Below are 20,522 nucleotides of genomic sequence, written 5' to 3'. Positions count from 1 at the left end.
CATTTTTCATTAAATGCCACCAAATATTGGCTGGTTTATGTGAATTTAGAAGACATTTGTATACCATTCTACAAAGATGATTTCATCAACAGGTACCTAGGATATACTTTTATTCTGCTTTGTCTGACTTAAAAACTTTCTGCATTACAGAAGGACTCCTAGAGAAAGAGGTCTACCCTTGAATCTTTCAAGTTCAGGGCACATGTCATCCCACCATATGTATCAAAGGATATACAAGATGAATGAGCACTATTGCCTTTCTGTTTTTGTGTAGGTCTCTTTGGTTAGCTTAACAGCTAATGCCTTGGGCTACTCAGAACTTGGTGCGATTAAATCCCTTAGGACACTAAGAGCTTTGAGACCTCTGAGAGCCTTGTCGCGATTTGAAGGGATGAGGGTAAGAAAAAATGAAAGAATTTGAAATAATGCATGCATACACAGAAGCAATGCATGCAGAATAATCAATGACAAATCCATGCAAAAATGCTGCACCATCATCTTATATATTTTACATTTATCACTGACATATAAGCAAAAGACTTCATCTGCTTATATGAATTCATGTGTTATTGCACACATTGTAACATTTATTTAAGTTTGCTGGCCTTTCAGCAAATTTCACGTTTTCCTGAAGGGCCCAAGGGTTTATCAATTGCATGGATCTCTGGAATTTTACTACATGACTGAGTTTATCCTATATGATTAAATCCTCTTACAGCTGAAATAGTTTAAAAAATCAACGTTTCCTCATAAAAGTATGAGCACATATACATATATATGCATACATGTGTTTTCCTACAAGTATAGAATGTTATCCGTAGCCCATCAAAAATCTTTTAACGTACTGTTATGAAAATATTAATTGGCAATTTCTATTACAAATTAAAAGCTTTGTTATAAGTCCAGATGTAAGAAAATTGGTAGTGATAAAATGCCTTCACTCCTTCAGAGATGACTATTGCATTCTACTTGAGACAGCATTTCTAGCACGCTGAAGATAGAGCTGGTGTTTTGTTTTATGATTTCTGGCTTAAATTGATTGCTTACTGCTTTCTGTATTGACTTTAAAATGTTGATTGTAATCTGCAGAGCACTAAGAAGCCTGAAAACATATGGGAAGACATTTTTGCTGGCAGAGTTGGATAAGTTTGAGAAGTTACTATCTACAGAAGTTATTGCTGTATCAGTTACCACAGCTGAGACCCTGATTTGCCCTAACTGGCTCTCTCAGTCTATTTTAGTGTGAAGACAGATTAGTGATTAGTTCAAATCACTTCTTCAGTATACTGGAATGGACAAAGACCTTACATATTCTGCTATGACATGAAAACTCTAGAAATGTTTCTCTTATAGGCAGTAGTCAACAACTGGAGATAGAAGACATTGCTAGTTCCAGCCACAAGATGTCTGACATATACATTCAGGGTCCATTTGTCTAACTGGGGCACATAGCTGTAAGTCTAATCAGCAAATGTACCTGAGTTGAAAACTTATTTCTGAAATTAAAAAAGGTCTTTGTGTGATCTACCTACTGTGATCACTGATCTTTGAAACCTAGGATTAAAAGCTTATTAGTAAATTTTTAAGTCAACTACAGCTTCTTGATTTTCTAGAGAAAATGTGATGGAAATCAAAAGACTTCCAACTAAAAAGGAAATAGGTTTTGATATTCAAGTAGAAAATACCATGCACTTGCCTCCAACAAATTTCTGAATCTCACAGATCCTTTCTTGGTGGACTGTCTAGCCACTCTACATTTGCTGTGGTACTCTACCACATCTGTTCTTAAAAATTCCAGAGTAATAAGTTACAGGAAGTCCTGTTGAAATTATATAAAAATACTTTTCACACAAAATTTTTGCCGTGCTTTAAAAAGTATGTTGCCTTATTCTTAGTAAATGTAGATTTCTACCCTGCTTAGTAATTAAGTTTAATTTTTTTTTTGTTTCTGAAATTTAGTCCACACAACATACCATTTTGAGAGAGCCCTGCATCAGAATATGAATTCTCATAGTTTCCTCAGCGTATTATGTTTTTTTTTTTCCTACAGCACTTTAGAACAAGTTAGAATGCCTGTGTTCTAAGTAGCTACATGCACGTCGGTCACTCTGAAAGTAATACCTCCTATTTATTTCCATGTAAACTACAAGAGATACAAAGAACACAATAATGCTATTTGATAGAGCATATTCTCAGCTACAAACACTGTTTTCCAACGTAGTCACTAAGATTGCCTATGCATTTTTGCCAGCGATGAACAAGAACCTGCATGCCACACTTGTAGAAATCTGCATGACCATCTGGAACATGGCTTGTCTAACATCCACTGTTTGGTCTCCATAAACATTCAAGAAGCATTAATGAATGTCAGTGGCTGCAGTGTTTTCCTTACAGAGGAATACAGTGACACCCCTTTGCTTCATCTGCTCTTCCACATGAGACTTCACATCATTTTGTCAAACTGCCCCTCTGCTGTCATCTGTCACACGGCAACTACCTGTAATGGAATATTGGTGGGAAGGTTGAGCGTCTACTGCCATACCACCAACATCTGCCCCTGATGTTGTGGGACAACATAATAAAATAAGAGGCATTACTTTCAGAACAGTCCCTGTATTTTCTCTTCTGAACTGAAGAAAAAATATTGGTTTTGAAAATTGCAGAGAATGTAAGGTTTTCATAATTCTTTATCTTCTGTGTTAAAATAGGCACTGATTTTCAGTTAAAAAAAAATCCTTCAGAACTATGCTGAGAAAAATGTCAACATTTGGGATGCTTTATCAGATAAAGGGCCTGTGTAAAATATCTTTCTAAAAAACCCATTAATTGTTGCTTTTTAATGAGAATGATTAGCAAAAAAAATTGAAAATATAACTTTGTGTAGCAAATTCATGAAGTGGAAATTTAGTGTGGAAAGAAGAAAAAAGTAGTGCATTTTGCAACAAAGATTTGGGCGTAATTTTCCATCTCATAACTTTCATGTTGATGCTTTGCCTACTGATTTGATCTGGGTCTGCTCACTGTATCTCTTAGTAAATCATCTGAATAAGAAAGAGATCTATGACTTTAGGACTAGATACAATAATAAGTAGTATATGAAATTAGATAACTTTAGAATAAAAATAGATGTTTTTGTTATTTAAGCAATAACTACTGGAATAACATTTTTATGGATATAAAGAATTTTGGATTATTTAAAAAATCCTCAGTTTTAATGTCTTAAAGCTACAGTAGCTCAAGTTGATGAAGAAATTAATTACAAAATGATTTTAAGATCTGATACCTGGAAATTCAAGATATCTCTTCATAATATATTAATTTCTTTGAACTGAAAATATAACATGGTATGGTATGGTGTACATATTTCATGGGCACTTAAAATTACTTCCATTGAGCACAAGATGTGGAGCTTCTGGAACAGGTACAGAGATGATCTGAGGACTAAAGCACCTCTTCTACAAAGACAGGTTGAGACAACTGAGCTTTGAGAAAAGGCCCAGGGTAGACCGGATACTGGCTTTCAAAATAGTTAAAGGGAGCTTATAAGCAGGAAGGAAATCAACTTCTTTTTATACGGGAAGTGATAGGACAAGAGGGAACAGTTCTACATTAAAAGAGGAAAAATTTAGATTAGATGTCAAGGGGAAATTTTTCACTCATAGGGTGGTGAGATGCTAGAATAAGCTGCACAGATAAGCTATGGATGTTCCATCCCTGGAGGAGTTCAAGGCCAGGTTGGATATGGCCCTGGACAACGTGATCTGGTGCTTGATTTAATTATTGGGAACCCTGCCTGCAGCAGAGGGCTTAGAAGTAGATGATCTTTGAGGTCCTTCCAACCTAGGCCATTCTATGATTTGATTCTATGACTGTAGTTCTTATATAGATACAAGAAATTCTTTTCTACACATCTAAACGTTTCAATCCACTATAGTGTTCTCTAAGATCATGGTTTGTTGTGCCTACCCAAATTAATAATTAATAGAAAATATTCCTCTATTTCTAATTAATGGGAAGCATGTGATGTTTCCACTGCATCTTCCCATCATACTCTTGATAATGGAAATAAGTTTTTGCATGTGAAGCTTCAGGAGACTGGGCTGTGGGAGTTAAGAATTATGGTGAGACATGATCTGTCTGTGTTCAGTCCTGAATGCTGTCACTCACTGCTATATAGTGGTAGGCCCATACTAGTTTTTTTATTTTTTATTTTAAATAAGTAAAGGATGCTCTTAAATCTCTTTTTAATGCTTTCTTTTTTTTCTTTTCACTTGTCCTCCTTTCTTGTGCCTCTACTTTCATTGAAAGCCTGGAGGTATCTAGAAGTTCTTTTCATAATACTCAAAATTATATTTTGAGTGTCTTCAAATGATACATATATCAAGCTGGTTCTGCTATAGCTTCAGGACTCAGACAATAACAAAGAAAGTATGTCAGTTGTAGAAATTCAGCAGTATTAGAAGGAATAACATGACTCAATCTGCAGCTGTAGCAGAACAAGGAACAGAATTCTCAGGTGTAATGAGACTGAAAACTAGAAAACAAATATCTTCACTTCATTAACTATCTCTTTATATTTCAATATTTATTTTTAATAAACAATATTTCTACAGTTAAAGATTCTAATTATATTTTTAATTGGAATAGTTGAGATAACCTTAAATAAAAATAATACTTTCTTAGCTAACAGATTTTTGGAAAATGTTACAGAATTGGAAAAAAATCTGTAGCCTTTCATTAATCCAGTCAGACTTCCCGTTTTAATCAATAACTTCTTAGATTTCCAATTCAAATTAATTCAACATTATTATTAAGGTAATAGTTTCCTGAGGCCGGACTGCTTCTCACAGTCCTGCAAAGGAACATCATTGGCAAATCTGCGGGTACAAGTCAGCATAAGAGAGCACTGGTGAAATAGTGAGAATAGATTAATCATTAATCTCTTCCCTACTCATGAGTGATAAAATGCTGTATTGTTTTTACTTATTGATTTATAATAAATATTGCTAAGCATATTTTATTATGTTTAACAGGTTATTTTGATTTTTAAAATTTCCCTGTTAGAAATAAATATTTATTGCAATATATGACTTAAAGTTTGTGGCAAAATAAAAATAAAAATCCAGATGTGCAAGAAGCATAGGAGAGTTCATCTAATGTTCTGTGTCTTAATGGAAATAGAGAATAACTTATATTAATCCTAATTTGTTCCAGCTTCTAAATTTAGCATAACACAAGTTTAATTGATGTCATATGAAATGTATAATACTGTCCAAAATGGATCACCTCAAAGAGGTATTATTTTGACAGAAAAGGAGCTCTGAAAGCCCAAGAGGTATTTCTTCTTTTCTTCAGGCCATGTCTACTGTATGTTATACAGGATGGTAGATGATCACCTACTGTAACATTCGAAGGTTTTATTTTCAGCCATATAAAATAGATATGAATGAAAGTTGATTTGCTTAGATGACTAATTTGCAAGTAATGGATTCTGTGAAACCCATGAAACATAAATATAAGGCCAGCATTTTTTACAATTAGAAACAGATAGACTAGTGTAATATAAGATCTGTTATAGTACCTATGTCATATAGCCCGAGTCAGTCATCTATAATCACATCTATGTGATGATATCCTGATATCCTACATTTTTAAAAACAAAATCTATGTTAGATTCTATGGAACTGATTCAGTTCTTTTGGAAAAGTGGGCAGAGATGTTCCATAGTTATTACGAAAAGACTTAAGACCAAAGCTACCTGATTTAGGAGTTCATCAATTTCAGCATTAAATAATTATCTCTACTTTAAGTCTTATCTGCTGCTTTCACTACCAGCATTTTTGTGTTCAGATAGCCTGCTGTTTGAACATGGCTGCTTTTCTGCTTTTATGTATAGCCATCCAAATGAACATGAATGCATCCCCCAGTTTTATTTTAAAAAAGTCTTAAAATTACTTTCAAGTAAAAATGTGCTCAATAACATTGATTAGGACTGTTTATCCAATAAAAATATAATAGAAAAAAAGTTTTTTGTGCTTGATGCAGTCATTAGAAATACTACAGATACAGTTTTGTGGTCATATATTAAGTACGTATTTTTAAAGTAATTGATTAATGCTCTTCGTTTTTAGAGTTCATTTTATATTTTCTTCTTTTTTTCCCATTATTTAAAGCTTCCATTTGCTTCTTTTTGTATGGTTTTCCTTCTAATTATGTTGATAATTTATCTTTCTTCAAAACTCGTTTAATATTATAATCCAAACAGTATAATACAGATTTATACTGAATTAAAGCAGAGTGGTACATTTAAGTAAGTCTAATGAAGATAGTAGTGTTTGTGTTCTTACACTGTATCTGGTTTCATTTGTACACCAGGTGGTTGTAAATGCCCTCTTAGGAGCAATTCCATCCATTATGAATGTGCTTCTTGTTTGCCTTATATTCTGGCTGATCTTCAGTATCATGGGAGTAAATCTATTTGCTGGAAAATTTTACTACTGTGTTAACACTACAACCGATGAGAGATTTGATATCAGCCAAATCAACAATTACAGCCAATGTGAGGAGCTCATTAAAAACAATGAAACTGCCAGATGGAAGAATGTGAAAGTTAACTTTGATAATGTAGGCCTTGGTTACCTTTCTTTACTTCAAGTGGTAAGTCACCACTCCTGAATTTCTATTTCTCTTTTTATATCTCTGTGGTTTACTTCTAACAGAAAAAGTTATTTCTATTTGTTTCTTTCAGATAGAAATATTTTTTCTCGCTTCTTCGTTTGGCATTATGCCTATAAAAATCCTTAAGTAAACTGTGGAGTATGTGTTTTAAAAATATATACATATGTATGTGTGTATATACATGTGTCGGTGTGGAGAACTGTAAGCAGAAATGGATTTTTAACTTATATAGATTGTTTTTTAACCTTTCTTCAAATATATATCAGCCTTGCATCTCAGTTCATCTGATTATAGATCAGCCTTGCTTTTCTTTTCGATTATGTATATAATATGCTTCTACTTGTTGGAAATTGACTTGTTTTAAAAGAGCTGAACTGGCAGGGGCATATGTGAAAGTTTTGTGCTTTCAGAATTCTCAAAACAGAGATAAAGATCATTAGCTTTTAATGATATATTCCTGTTTGTAAAGCTTCTCTAAAATTGAACTTACATATAATTAAAATTCTTAATATATTTTACAAGGTTCTAACTTAAAACTACTACATGAAAATATGCTTCCCAAGATACTTTGCCAGCAAGTAAAGAATCCTGTGAATTCATACGTTCCAAATTAAATATATTTATCTTATCTTAAATATATTTCTCTTATCTTAAATGCTACTTAAATGCAGCTATAATATTTCTCTTTTCTTATTTCTCTCATATTAAATATATTTTGATTATCTTTCTGATTATTAACATTTTAATATGTTCTTTAGATTTGGGATCACCTGTGCTTATACAATGCAATGCATTTTAGGGATATCCTTCCTCATAAATGACAAGCTAGTTCTTCCTGTATGTATTATTTCTAATTAGTGTTAATTAATCATGACAAACTTGTTGTTATGTACACAGGAAAAGCAGTTATTCCTGATCCAGAGTGGTATTCATTTCTGTGAGCTATGAAGTCAAATAAATTTGAATTCTTGCTCAAAAATTCTGTGGTATCACCTCAGCAGTTTATAAGAGTAATCCATTAGAGCCAAGAACTGGGAATAACTCTTATGTGTGGATAAGTCTGTGACACTACATAAATAATACGAAGTGTAGAGGCTGTAGTGACTAACGTAAGAAAAACAAGCAATTAAATTTACCCAGGATGTGTGGAATCTATATCAAGTATACCTACTTGCTCATACACAGAAAATAATTTGTATTGTGTGTTACTCATTATATATAAAAGCTCCTAATTTAATAGAGGTTGCGTCCTTTATAGTCAGACATTACAATTTGCTTGTGATTCCCATATATGAATAAAACGTACAATGTTTTATTGCCTATTAATATTACACTGAGCTGGTGTTTTGAATGTTTAAACACACTTAGTCTTCAGCTCTTAAATGTTTCTTACAAGCCATTTCCCAGGAAAAGCATGAGGTAAACACCAGTGTTCTGTTTATAGGCTACATTTAAAGGATGGATGGATATCATGTATGCTGCTGTGGATTCTCGTAATGTAAGTATACTCCCTCAATTCCATCAGTTTGACTGTATGAGCTCTAAGACTTAAGAACATAACTTTAACACCATCTTTTAGAAATAACAGTAAAAGTGGGAGAACAAGGGTTATTGCAGTTTTATAGTTAGAGAAAATTGAAACCATAGAAAAAATATAAGAGATGAAGAAAGCAGAGGAGCAGTCCTAAAAGGTCCAAATTCTCTGTGGTGCAGGTGGACCAAGATTCCTTAATTCCACAGCACACTGAACTGTTGCCATGAAATGCCTTTTCCTCCTCTCATTATGTGCAGGGAAGTATTAATTACATTTGGAAACAGGCATGGATACACAGCTTAGAGATGATGGTTTGTACCACTGATCTTTTTTTAAAGGTGAGATTTTCACTATCTTCTGCAAACAGTCTGACTTTCCTTCAGGGCACAGTTCCTATTCTTAACTTGGCCTGTGAATTTTCATACTATTTTGCCTTCTCCTTCCTTCCTTGGTGCAAATTGTGCTCTAATTCTAAATAAACAACTGAATAAACTATACTGATGAAGCTCCAAGTTTTTTGTAAGCTACACTCACAACAGGAGGTCTGTTGTAGTATAAAAAATGTGCACAGCTATACCAAGAAAACATACTCACTCTAAACATTGTTTGGGTGCCTTTCTTTAGCCTTCCTAGGCCACTGCAAAGAACATGTGCTGTAACCTGCATTGGTCAGGTTTTTGAGTTAAAACTCAGGTTAAAATTAGGGTAGATTGCAGTGAGATGTAAAACAATAAGAAAAGAAGTTGTACAAAACTAATATGTAACAAATACTAAAATTCAGGAAAGCTTACTTATTGCCTGTAGTAGTGAAGCTCTACAAGCCTACACTGGTAGCTTCCCACAAGATACACTAAGATGGTCACAGCTTTAAAAGTTGATGTTTCTGGTTGTGTACAGATTCAGATGGATGGTAATCCTAGTTTAAAACAATTGTGCCTTCAGTATTTACTCTATGTAATATAATGAGTAACAGCTTTGGAAAATAAAGTACCAAGTTCAATAGCAAAGTCCTTTGTCAAGAATATTACTTCATAAATACTCAGAAGCTATTCAGCTCTCTGTCCACATTTAAACTAAGGCTTAGTGTCTGTGCCTTTCTGCAGGTTTTGGATCAGCCTAAGTATGAAGATAACCTGTATATGTATCTTTACTTTGTCATCTTTATAATCTTTGGATCATTCTTTACCTTGAACCTTTTCATTGGTGTCATCATAGACAATTTCAACCAACAGAAAAAAAAGATAAGTATTTCATCATTACTCAGAAAAGAAAGCTAAAAGTTGATCTTTTTGGTCCACAAACAATAACTTTATTTTCTTTTCAGGCTTCATTTTAAGATAAATTAACCCACTTTGCATATTAAATAAAGTTGATATAAAGCAGTACAATTTGTCTTGATAAATGTTTGACAGACAAGTGACGCCAGACGTCTTTCCATGGTTAGTGAAATATTCAATGCTAATGTAAAGATGTGGATTTCAGATTGGAATCTTTAACAAGATCATAAAAAGACTAACCACTGAAAAATTTAAATGCAGCTATAAAACCTCTTAGTTATGTTATTGTCAAATCTCAGAGCTCAGCAGCCTAGATTTCTGAACCATAATAGTAAGTATTTTAATAAATTTGTTTTCCCTTTAGTCTTCATATTTTATCAACACTGCCTCTAAAGGCAGCAGTGTTTCAGCAACAGAACTGAATTAAATTATCTGGCAGGACAGTGAACTGCTGGAAATGCTGCTGGAGTCATATATTGAAATTTGTTGAGATGGAGAGAAATTGACTTTTTTTTCCTACTCAATCCATGTAATAGTTCCAGGATCTTCTGCTTCAAGTCCTGCATTTGTGGTCAGAAAATAAATGTTGTAAGATACAATTGTATGACTAACTTCTCATCTTCCTTTGGTATCATAGAAGTCAATTCTAATATTTTGCCAAAATTTACTCAAAAGGAAAAACAAGAGCACAGGACTGGAATGTTTTGTTCATTCATGTCTCCATAACAACTTCAGTAGAACAAAGAAAAAGCACCTCTCTTTCTTGAAGGTTCCTATTACCTGTATCACCCGAATGAAAACCAGAAATCTATCATTTAAAGTTCAAGCATCTTTCAAAGATAATCCCAAACTTTGAAAGTGACATTTATAGACTTACATGTCTATTCTAATTTTCCCACAGATTAGAATGAGTGATTATTACTACTATGTATTCCTGTTTATAAGTAATCAATAGAAATATGTGATTTTAACCAGTTTTTGTCTCTTTGCTTTACTTTGGAGGTCAAGATATTTTTATGACAGAAGAACAGAAGAAATACTACAATGCAATGAAAAAGTTGGGTTCAAAGAAACCACAAAAGCCTATACCACGACCAGCAGTAAGAATAAAAATCTTCTCTTTTTACATTTATTTAAAAACTGTTTTGGGTGTGTCTTAGACTGAATTAAGTTGTAACCTGAAATAAATAAATAAATAAATAAATAGATAAAAAAGTCTTATTCGTCTGAAATCCAAAATATTTATCTTTGGTAGCCTCAACATGAAGCACTCTTAACCTTTCCTTTTTTCCCCTTCCTTTTCTCTTTATGGATGGCAATGACATTATATGTGACATTTTTTCAAAACAAAGAAAAAGACTAAAACAATCAGCTCTGAAAATATATTTGTCAAAATATGTGAAAGTTTTAGGGCCTAGGCCTTTTCAGTCATCAAGGAAGACTGGGAGCAAGTTACAATATTATTGCCTGAAAAAAACATCCTTTTACCTCTCCCATTTATTCCTGCTGCACAATCCATACAATTTTTTTTTCCTCCAGCTCGCCCCTGGCACTTCAGAGCAAAGTTTAGATGGGGCAGTGATTCCAGCTCTGCAGTTCTACTTTGGACTGTGGAACCAGCTGAGACACCCACTCAGCCACTAGTAAATTCTCTATAGCTGAAAATGCAAGATGTAAAGGTTATTTTGGTGACATGAAGGGCACTGAACTTTGGCCTTGAATTTTTTTCTGTATTTCCTTAAGATTTAGGACCAATGAAGTGCTATTAACTCTCAGCCTCTTTACAATACCCTTCTCAGCCTTTTTACAATACCCTTCTTTGTTGTTTTTTTTCTCCCCAACTTTTGCCAGGTTAAGAGTTCATTCAATATTGTGACACAAAAGCTTACAGTGAACTTGTTTGAGATAGAAAATTGACCTTTGCAACTTTAAAAATTACACCATGAGTATTTTGAAATCTTCCTATTAATGCTTATAGACATAGTATTTGCATTTCTGATTGATTTATGTTTACATGTGCAAACTGAAAAATTCATAAAAATGAAAGACTTTATGGAAGACATGAAATCCCCTTACATGCTAGATTTAATTAATCTGTAGTAATTTGGAAAAAAAGAAATTTTACCCCATGCATAACATAATACAACTTTTTTTTTCTTTCTTTTTCTTCCCAGAACAAATTCCAAGGCATGGTCTTTGATTTTGTTACAAAACAAGCATTTGATATCAGTATCATGATACTTATCTGCCTTAACATGGTCACAATGATGGTAGAAACAGATGACCAGAGTGAAGACATGGAAAACATTTTATATTGGATTAACCTTGTGTTTATTGTTCTTTTCACTGGAGAATTTGTCTTGAAATTGATTTCACTTCGCCATTACTACTTTACCATCGGCTGGAATATTTTTGATTTTGTAGTTGTCATTCTTTCCATAGTAGGTAAGAACAACTCATTTTCATGAAATGGCTAATTCTGAGGAAACTGAAATGTAATAGTATCATTGACTAATCTAACTTGTTTTTCAACAGGAATGTTCTTAGCTGAGATGATTGAGAAATATTTTGTGTCCCCCACTTTGTTCCGAGTCATCCGACTTGCCAGAATAGGTCGCATCCTGCGTCTCATTAAAGGCGCAAAGGGAATCCGCACTCTGCTTTTTGCTCTGATGATGTCTCTTCCTGCTTTGTTCAACATTGGCCTGCTGCTCTTCTTGGTCATGTTTATCTATGCGATATTTGGCATGTCCAACTTTGCCTACGTCAAGAGGGAAGTTGGAATTGATGACATGTTCAACTTTGAAACATTTGGCAACAGCATGATCTGCCTATTTCAAATTACCACATCTGCTGGCTGGGATGGCTTGTTAGCCCCAATTCTTAACAGTGGGGAGCCGGACTGTGACCCTCATAAAGATCACCCAGGGAGCTCTGTTAAAGGTGACTGTGGCAACCCTTCGGTTGGGATTTTCTTCTTTGTCAGCTACATCATCATATCCTTTCTGGTGGTGGTGAACATGTACATTGCTGTCATTCTGGAGAACTTCAGTGTTGCAACTGAAGAAAGTGCTGAGCCCTTGAGCGAGGATGACTTTGAGATGTTCTATGAAGTCTGGGAGAAGTTCGATCCAGATGCAACGCAATTCATAGAGTTCAGTAAACTATCAGATTTTGCAGCTTCGTTAGATCCTCCTCTTCTCATAGCAAAACCAAACAAAGTCCAGCTGATTGCAATGGATCTGCCCATGGTAAGCGGTGACAGAATTCACTGCCTCGACATCTTGTTTGCTTTCACAAAGCGTGTGTTAGGGGAAAGTGGGGAGATGGATGCCCTCAGAATACAGATGGAAGACCGATTTATGGCAGCCAATCCTTCCAAAGTCTCCTATGAACCAATCACAACCACATTAAAACGGAAACAGGAGGAGGTATCTGCTGTTGTTATTCAACGTGCTTTCAGGCGTCATCTTTTAAGGCAGAAAGTCAAAAAAGTGTCATGTATATTTAATCAGGATAAAGATGAAGATGAGGATGATCTGCCCATGAAAGAAGATATGATTATAGATAAATTAAATGAGAACTCCACTCCAGAGAAAACAGATATGACCCCATCCACAACTTCCCCACCATCCTATGATAGTGTAACAAAGCCAGACAAGGATAAATATGAAAAAGACAAATCAGAAAAAGAAGATAAAGGTAAAGACAGCAGGGAAAGTAAAAAGTAACACATAATTCTGTTTGCGATAAACTGTTTACAGCCTGAGAAAATATGTATTTGTGTCCACAGGACTCCTGTAGGAGGTACATGCCAAACTGACAGTTTTTACATATATAAATATATATATAATTATATATATATATATATAGAAGGTCAGTGCCTATAACAAGACAGTGACCCCTCGTCATCAAACTGCAACTCTGTAAAACAGGGTAACATCTTGACAGGAGGTTGTTGTTTTTATTACCAGCTGACACTGCTGAAGAGAAGATAAAATGGCCAATCGGACTGTAGGGACTGGTTTTAAAAAAGGTGCGGACCTAGGAATCTCTGTGTTTAACATAAAACACTCAGTACAAAAATTGTATCCACTGTTTGCATTTCAACAGCCACATCTGCCATATTTTTACAAAAATCAGTGTTGGTGAACTTATCATTTTTTAATTCACAGGTTGTTTACTATTATATGTGACTATTTTTGTAAATGGGTTTTATGTTGGGGAAAGGGGTATGAGAACCAGGTGTTCTACTCTCGGATTCTCTATATGTACAGACAGAAGTGATCTGCATGAAGGCATGCTGCACTTGTAGTTCATGCATGGAAAAACATGACGTCGCACAAAGCAGCAGAGTCTGACTACTTCCATGTTTCAGGGTGGCTCTATATTTTGAGGTGCTTAAAAACAGTATACATCCAGTATCTCATCCAGACAGATATTAATGTGCCTGTAAATTCCCATAGTCTACAAGAATAGAACAGATGTTTTATTTTTTCATGTCACTTAAGTCTAGTTGAATGAACTCTGCATACAAAATTTAGTGAGAGACTTGAAGTCCATTTTTAAGTATTCTTCTGTAAAAAACATCTTACCTGAACTTGGGAAATTGAATTTACCAAACCCCACAAAACTTAAGGATTATGAAGTTGTTCTGCCTCACCCTGCAGTATTGTTTAGCCATCTTCTGCTCTCAGCAAGGTTGACATTGTATGTATTGATTAAAAAAGTACCGTCTATGTAAATAGTTATTTTATCCTGTGGTGCATGTTTGAGCAAACAAATAATGACCCATGCACAATATTTATTGCATCAAATATGTACCACAATAAGTGTAGTTTGCAAGCTTTGAAGAGCTAAGATGAAATATTCTGTATCATTATAGATAGTTTGGAAGCTATCACTGATGCATGTTTATCTTGCCTTTGCTGCTGTAATTTTACTCCTTCCACTGTTAAAAGTTGAATATGGGAAGCCATATCTCAGTGGTTAAGTGAAACAAATTGTTCAGTCAGACATCATTTTTTCATGACATCAAGCAATAGTTTGCAGCTACTCAAGAGCTTCTTGCTTTGCATTCTAAAATGTTAAGTGAGTACTGTACGGTGTATAGTTGGACTGTACAGGATTTGTTGCAAACTGCTGAATCTGATGAATATACATGGATAGAATTTTCTAAGAAAATATAAATATTGTAAAAATATCATTTTATTTTTTTTCAGTGTTTTGTACATATAATAAGAAATTATAATTATCTTCAGGTTGATGTCACCGTCACTTTTGTTATTTTCTATCCATAGCACTTTTTAATTCAAGAACTTCACAAAAAAAGAAACAAAGGAGAGGATGGGGTAGCTTTAGGTTTCTGCTTTTTTATTAGTACTGTATTTTTGCACATATTTTAATGTGAAGTTTCAAACTGAGTCCAAAATGCACTTGCTTCCATATAGATATAACTTGTAATTGAAATGTGGTGGGGAAGATTTGTTTAAAATTCTAGCACTGCCTGCATCAGAAGTTTCAAGGTAGTCTTTTTATTCATGAAATCTTTACCAGTGTTTGTTTACATAGACTATTCTTATTCTTGTTGATTCATGCTGCACTAGAACTGTTCTAAATATAATATGGGATCCACAATGTTTCTTTTTTCCACAGGAATTAAATAGCAAACTTGTATAACTGATCACATCAGGACATTTTGTGTTTCTTACACAAGCAAAAATTCGATGTTGACTCCTCCTTTTACAAAAAACTATTGACTTGTGTGTCGGTGAACTGCATGCAGGAAAATGCTATACCATAAAGACCAGTAAACCACATTACAGTTGAGCCAAAAGAATAAAGATTTCATTTTTTATTGTATTCAATTGTTCTGTCTTTGTTTTCGTCATTACTAACTATGGCTATCAAGAGGTGCTGCGACAATAAGATATGACTACGTAGAAGTTAGAAGTAAGGAATACTGATTAAAACTCATTTTAATAACAACATTGTGGAAAGTAAAAGGTTGAAGCTGTATGCTTTCAGAAAGATCTCTAATATGATTTGCACTTTGACTCACTGGCTTATTAATCCTTTCAAATCTGTTCTAGGATAGGATGACATTATGTGCCTGATATGTTAAACCCTTTTTTATGTCAGGTGTTCTGAGAGAACTAGGAAAACAGATGTTAAAGGAACCAGCAACCGACACTACAGAACAGTATGTATCATTTCAGTGATATTCTATGTATTTCAGTGATATTTTACATTTGAAGTCAGTAATTATCTTTGCATTATAAGGAAAATCTTGTTTTGTAAAATAGTTATAGTTTGTTCTTTCACTTCGAGGCAGGAAAGGATGGAAGCCAGCAGAAGCTTCGCTTGAACTGCTGGTGAAGGACAAAATTCATCTTTTTTTAAATCTTAGGGTGCTAGGGAATTAGAATGAATAAAAATACTATAATGTTACATTTCTATGGTGAATTTATACACGGTGCTGCCAAGGAGCTGGTATACACACCGGGTGTTGTGCTCATGCCTGTGTGAGCACTGGTATGGGAATGTAGGAGGCAGGCGTTAAACAGGTGGGGTGGCAGTGGAATTGAGAAAAAAAAGTGCATTGATGGCATCAGTCTTGTCATGCAAATTTCCTCACTGTGTCTCAGCTTTATGGAATCCATCAAGAGATGCTTGGCTGTATGCTGAGAAAGTGCTTTGGATCAAGGTCTTTCAAACCAGACTACCTATGTAGCCCGTACAGAAACAGAGCCGTTTTCTGTAGAATGGAGGGACCAGATACTGTCATGAGGCTTTATTCTGATTGCAAGGTATGAGCATTCTCTGAGTGCATTAAAATGAGTGTTAGCGTACATCCTTGCGAAGTCATCTCTCGTTCTGAAAAAAGTAGGGTTTGCAATAGATAAAGCAGGAGAGCCAAATTTTGAGGTAGCGACTGCACTCGAGTGCTGTTCCTGAAAAGAAATTTGCTTTACTGTAAATGTCAAGTGCTGCCTTAAATACATTAAAAGCTGGGAAATATGGGCAACACCTCAAAGTTCTGGCTGGTTGGTTGGTTTTGTGGTAGGAGAGGTATGCCAAAAAAGGCACGTGTCATACGAGTTCCAGCATCTAGAAACAATTTGGGCTCTTTAACAGAAGCCTAGGACCAGTAAAAATACAAGCAGGCTCGCTTTGGCTCGAGCCCCCCCACCTTGCCTGTACTCCCGCACGCTCGCTGCAGACACACCGCCACAGCACTGAGGCGCCTCGCGCGCTCCCCCCGGGGCCGCGGCAGCGCTCCGCCGCCGCCACCCGCCCCGCACCACAGCGCCGCCCCGCGGCTGCTCCGCACACTGCAGCTCGCGCAGCCCCACCCTGCACGGAGCGCGGAGCTCAGAGCTGCACGCGGCGAGCAGGTAGCAGAAGTCGGCGGCCGTAGGGCCAGGTGAGCGGCGCGCGACGGAAGGCGGCCGCGAGCTCGGGCGGAGGAGGCGGGCGCTGCACGCGGCCGCGGGCGGCCTCGGAGCGGCGGCTCGAGCCCAACGGCCGCCCAGCGGAGGCGGCGGCCTGCGGGAGCTGCTGGCGTGGCTGCGTGGGACATAACGGCGGCGTGAGGCTGGTGGATTTGGTGAGGACCTGCGGACGTGTCGCGCGTTCACGGAGGAGGCGACGGTCAGAGATGCGCCGAACGCTTCCCGGTATGAAAGCCACGCTCCGCCAGGGGCTCCCGGGCCGCTCCTGGGGCGGCCGCCGTTTGTGCCCGGAGCGTTCGGGGGTGGCTGTGCGGAGCCGCGCGTGGCTCCTCACCGGAGCGTCCTCGGAGGCCTCGGCTGCTCGGGGCGAGCGCGCGGGTGGGCGCGGGGCGGCGGGCGCCGCGTTCGCTGCCTCACGGCGCGGAGCTGCGCTGGCCGCGGTGCGGGGACGCTGCGTGCACGTCCCTTTGGCGGTGCGGGGCACTGGGCAGAGGCGTCTGTTGCCGGCCGCCGCAAATGGCCGCCAGGTGAGAGCGGCGAGCCTCCTTTTTCTCGGTGTGCCGACGGGAAAGTGGGATTTTAAATCAGGTTGTACGAGGAAAATTAGCTATAGAGCTGGTGGGTGTTATTGCTGCTACTCCGGGAAGGAAATAAATGCACGGGAATGAAGGTTTTTGCGTCTAGCGCACCCCGGTGAGCCGCGGCGCTGGGCGGCCCTGCCGTGCTGACCGATGGCCGCGCGGCTGCTCCGCTGTTCCTTTGTTTGTGGCCGTATCTTCGTTTGGTACCAAGCGTGGTTCGGGTCGGCCCGGCAGCACGCTTTGCTAGTTGAGGATAAGTCAGCAAACACGTTGACCCCTACTTGTTTAAAACGGGGAGTGCACTGCGAAGCAAGAAAATCAGAGCCTGTAGAGGTGGCTTCTATTAATCTTTTTGACTGCACAAACCCTTATTCATGGGTGTCTCAAACTCAGCTGGTTGAATGCTTGTACTCTTTTGACCTGGAAGGAACAAGGCTTTCTGCTAAGAACGGAGCTGCCCTGGCTGGAGCGGGGCAGTCTGTGTGCAGTGGGGTTGGGGTTTCCGGCCATGGTGCACCTCCCAGGCACGAGACACATGAGCACGATCTGCCCGGGGCTCTGCTAAATTATTTCTTGCCTTCCTCGTTGCATAGCAATTTCAGAAATAAGCAACAACTGTGAGAGATCGTATTTGTGTTGTTGTAACACATCTGCTACTGTTAATTGCTGCAATTGAAAAAGATGCCTTGTAGAGAGGGCACAGCGTGGGTTGGTGTGGGTGGCACTGATGGCACAGCAGCCCCTGTCCTGTAGGGAGATGTGTCCCTGCAGTCACCGTGTGTGTGTGCGCGCTCCGGGTGGAGAGGGACAGAGCAGGGCTGTGCTCTGCCCTGGCCTCGTTCCTCCTTTTTTAATAGTGAAATGTAAGTAGGGGAATCTTTAAAGGTGATCGATAGTGACTAAATTTGGGATAACGGGCCTGAGAGAAGGACAGCTGGTGGCCCTGGCAGCAGAGACGTCTGCTGGTGCTTGTATGAACCTGAGAAATGAGCTTCAAGTGAAGGACTGATAGTTGCAGGTAAGATGATCTGAAAGAGTAAATATTTTCCTGCTTTGGTTTGGTTCTGTTTTTACAGTTTGTGACATTTCGTGAGCTGCTCTCTTACTGAGCAGCCCTATTCCTCATTGTCACGCCTGGGGCAGAGACGCTTCTATTTTTGCTAATTCTGAAAAATTATCAAATGAACACACCATTACGATTATAAAACGTCACCCTTGGAAGTGTTGCGCACAGAACTCCATCACTCCGTTGTAAATCTCTTGACCTCCAGCTCAGCTTAAATGTATTTGTAGTTTTTGCAAACTTGACTGTTTCTCTTACTCCGACCCTCCCAGCTGTCGTCGGGCCCTTTGCCGTAGCGGCTCCCGGCAGCGGCGCGGGGCGGTCTCGGCCCGGGGGAGTGGTGCAGTCGAGCTGCGCGGCAGCTGCCCGGAGCCGCCCGTGGGATGGGTGCTGGGAGAGCGAGCCGCAGTCACCGCTTCGGGCAGAGGCACGCGCTGTCTGATAAGCAAGCAGTGTTTGGGCAGATTAACGAACTCATTTCTGTATTCTCCAGATATTTGATGTCATTGTATGTATTCAACAGAAAAATAAATACAGCTTCTCTGAAGGACTAGTGGAGTGCTGCAACAGGTGCGTTTGGTTATATGGTGATTTTGTGCTGTTCTTTTGATTGGCATTTGTTTTGCTGCTTGTTACTCACACCTGTGGGAGCGGCTTGCGCTCAGCTGGGGATGGCGTGGTGCTGTCTGGTGCTGGTCCCTCACCTCACTCTGCAGTGCCAGCGGCTGTCCCGAAGGGGTGGCTCCTCTTTTGTTACTGGGTGAGAACAGAGGCACAGAGGCAGGCTGTGTGCATAATTAATCCTGAAACGCTGTGTTAAACAATTGTGTTTTAAATCTCGCTTTATGTAATCTGTTTTAGGTAGTGCTCTTTTTTGTCATATGTCTCAAGCACTTCAGTCTTCTTATTTTATTTTATTTTATTTAAGATCTGTTTATTGACATGTGCATCTGTGGGCACAGTATAAGCTGTGCGTTTTGTACCAAGCGTATCTGAGAGACATACACAAGTTGATATTCCTGTATTGCTCATAATATCTCTGTTTTAAACTCTCCTTTGCTTGCCTTACTCTGTATAAACAACAGATATGTCACTCACTTATACTGAAGATTTGTCAGGTATTTGTGGGAGGGGGCTTGCGAGTGAGATTTGAGGGAGTCTTTTGCTTTCAGACTGAGCACACGTGAGCGTTTGTGCCGAGAAGCCCAGGGGTGCTGGTGGCCCGGCAGAGGTTCCTTTTCCTGCCTGGCTGTGCCATGATGGACTCGTTCTGCAGTTCCCATGGCAACAAGGATTTTTGATCTGCAAAACAGAACGCTGTATACGGTTAGAGGAGCTGTGCATTCCCTTTATTACAGAAGCAATTCTGATGCGTGAAAGGAGCTGGGCAAGCTCCCTCGTGTCCTGGCCTCATCCCATCCCATCCCCCTTTTAATAATCTGCATCTTGTTTGTAAGATGACATGGAAAAGCAAATTTCTTTTTGGCGGGACTAACTTTAATTTTTGACGTAGTATGGTAGAAAATTGGTTAAGGCTCACTGTAATTATGTGAGAAACTTGCTGCTTCGAGGTGGGCAGACAGGGCCTCAGCTGTAAACATTGGATATATATGTAAAACACTGTGAGTAGAGTTGCCCAGGATTTGCATTGGCTGCTGCACGTTTTGCTTTGGCTTGCTGGACATAATTTCCAACACACGTTAAAATGGGCTTACACATTTTAACACAAGAATGTTAGGATTCTAATCCATATACAGAAATTTGTGAACAATTGCAGTAATGTGTGTGCTGACTGCTGGCCTATTCAAATGAAAGCGTTAATGATTTTGCCCAGAAGAAGTGATGAAGGTGGGGTGGGACCCAGGTTGCAATCAGAGCGTTGGACCTACTGAGCCCATCTCATGCAGAGTTCCCCTCCCAGCAGTGCCGGTGCAG

At 38.3% G+C, this 20,522-nt stretch overlaps 2 protein-coding genes across 9 annotated transcripts in view; both read left to right on the top strand.

The window, feature by feature from the left end:
- The window catches only part of SCN2A (sodium voltage-gated channel alpha subunit 2), a 57,379-nt gene extending 42,028 nt beyond the window's left edge, over positions 1-15,351 (top strand). For 3 of the 4 annotated variants that reach the window (XM_085227751.1, XM_085227752.1, XM_019617148.2), the window contains 7 exons: positions 275-397; positions 6,376-6,657; positions 8,123-8,176; positions 9,316-9,453; positions 10,485-10,589; positions 11,664-11,934; positions 12,025-15,351. In XM_085227751.1, coding sequence (XP_085083877.1) covers positions 275-397; positions 6,376-6,657; positions 8,123-8,176; positions 9,316-9,453; positions 10,485-10,589; positions 11,664-11,934; positions 12,025-13,220 — 2,169 coding nt within the window. In that variant the 3' untranslated portion in view covers positions 13,221-15,351. The remainder of the gene's footprint in view (positions 1-274; positions 398-6,375; positions 6,658-8,122; positions 8,177-9,315; positions 9,454-10,484; positions 10,590-11,663; positions 11,935-12,024) is intronic. The other variant, XM_085227754.1, reaches the window with a different exon arrangement.
- Positions 15,352-16,815: 1,464 nt separating this feature from the next.
- CSRNP3 (cysteine and serine rich nuclear protein 3) overlaps positions 16,816-20,522 on the top strand; it is a 94,699-nt gene continuing 90,992 nt past the window's right edge. For 2 of the 5 annotated variants that reach the window (XM_085227774.1, XM_085227771.1), the window contains exon 1: positions 16,816-17,098. Coding sequence is in view for 2 of the 5 variants with exons in the window: in XM_085227773.1 (XP_085083899.1) it covers positions 17,150-17,168 (19 nt within the window). In the remaining 3 variants the exon portion in view is untranslated. Of the gene's footprint in view, positions 17,169-20,522 lie in introns of all 5 variants that reach the window. The other 3 variants (XM_085227773.1, XM_085227770.1, XM_085227772.1) reach the window with 2 other exon arrangements.

Source organism: Meleagris gallopavo, chromosome 7 (genome assembly GCF_905368555.1).
Source record: "Meleagris gallopavo chromosome 7, MGAL_WU_HG_1.1, whole genome shotgun sequence".
Classification (NCBI taxonomy): domain Eukaryota; kingdom Metazoa; phylum Chordata; class Aves; order Galliformes; family Phasianidae; genus Meleagris; species Meleagris gallopavo.
Note: the sequence above shows the minus strand (reverse complement) of the source record. Positions and strands in the feature narration are given on the sequence as shown.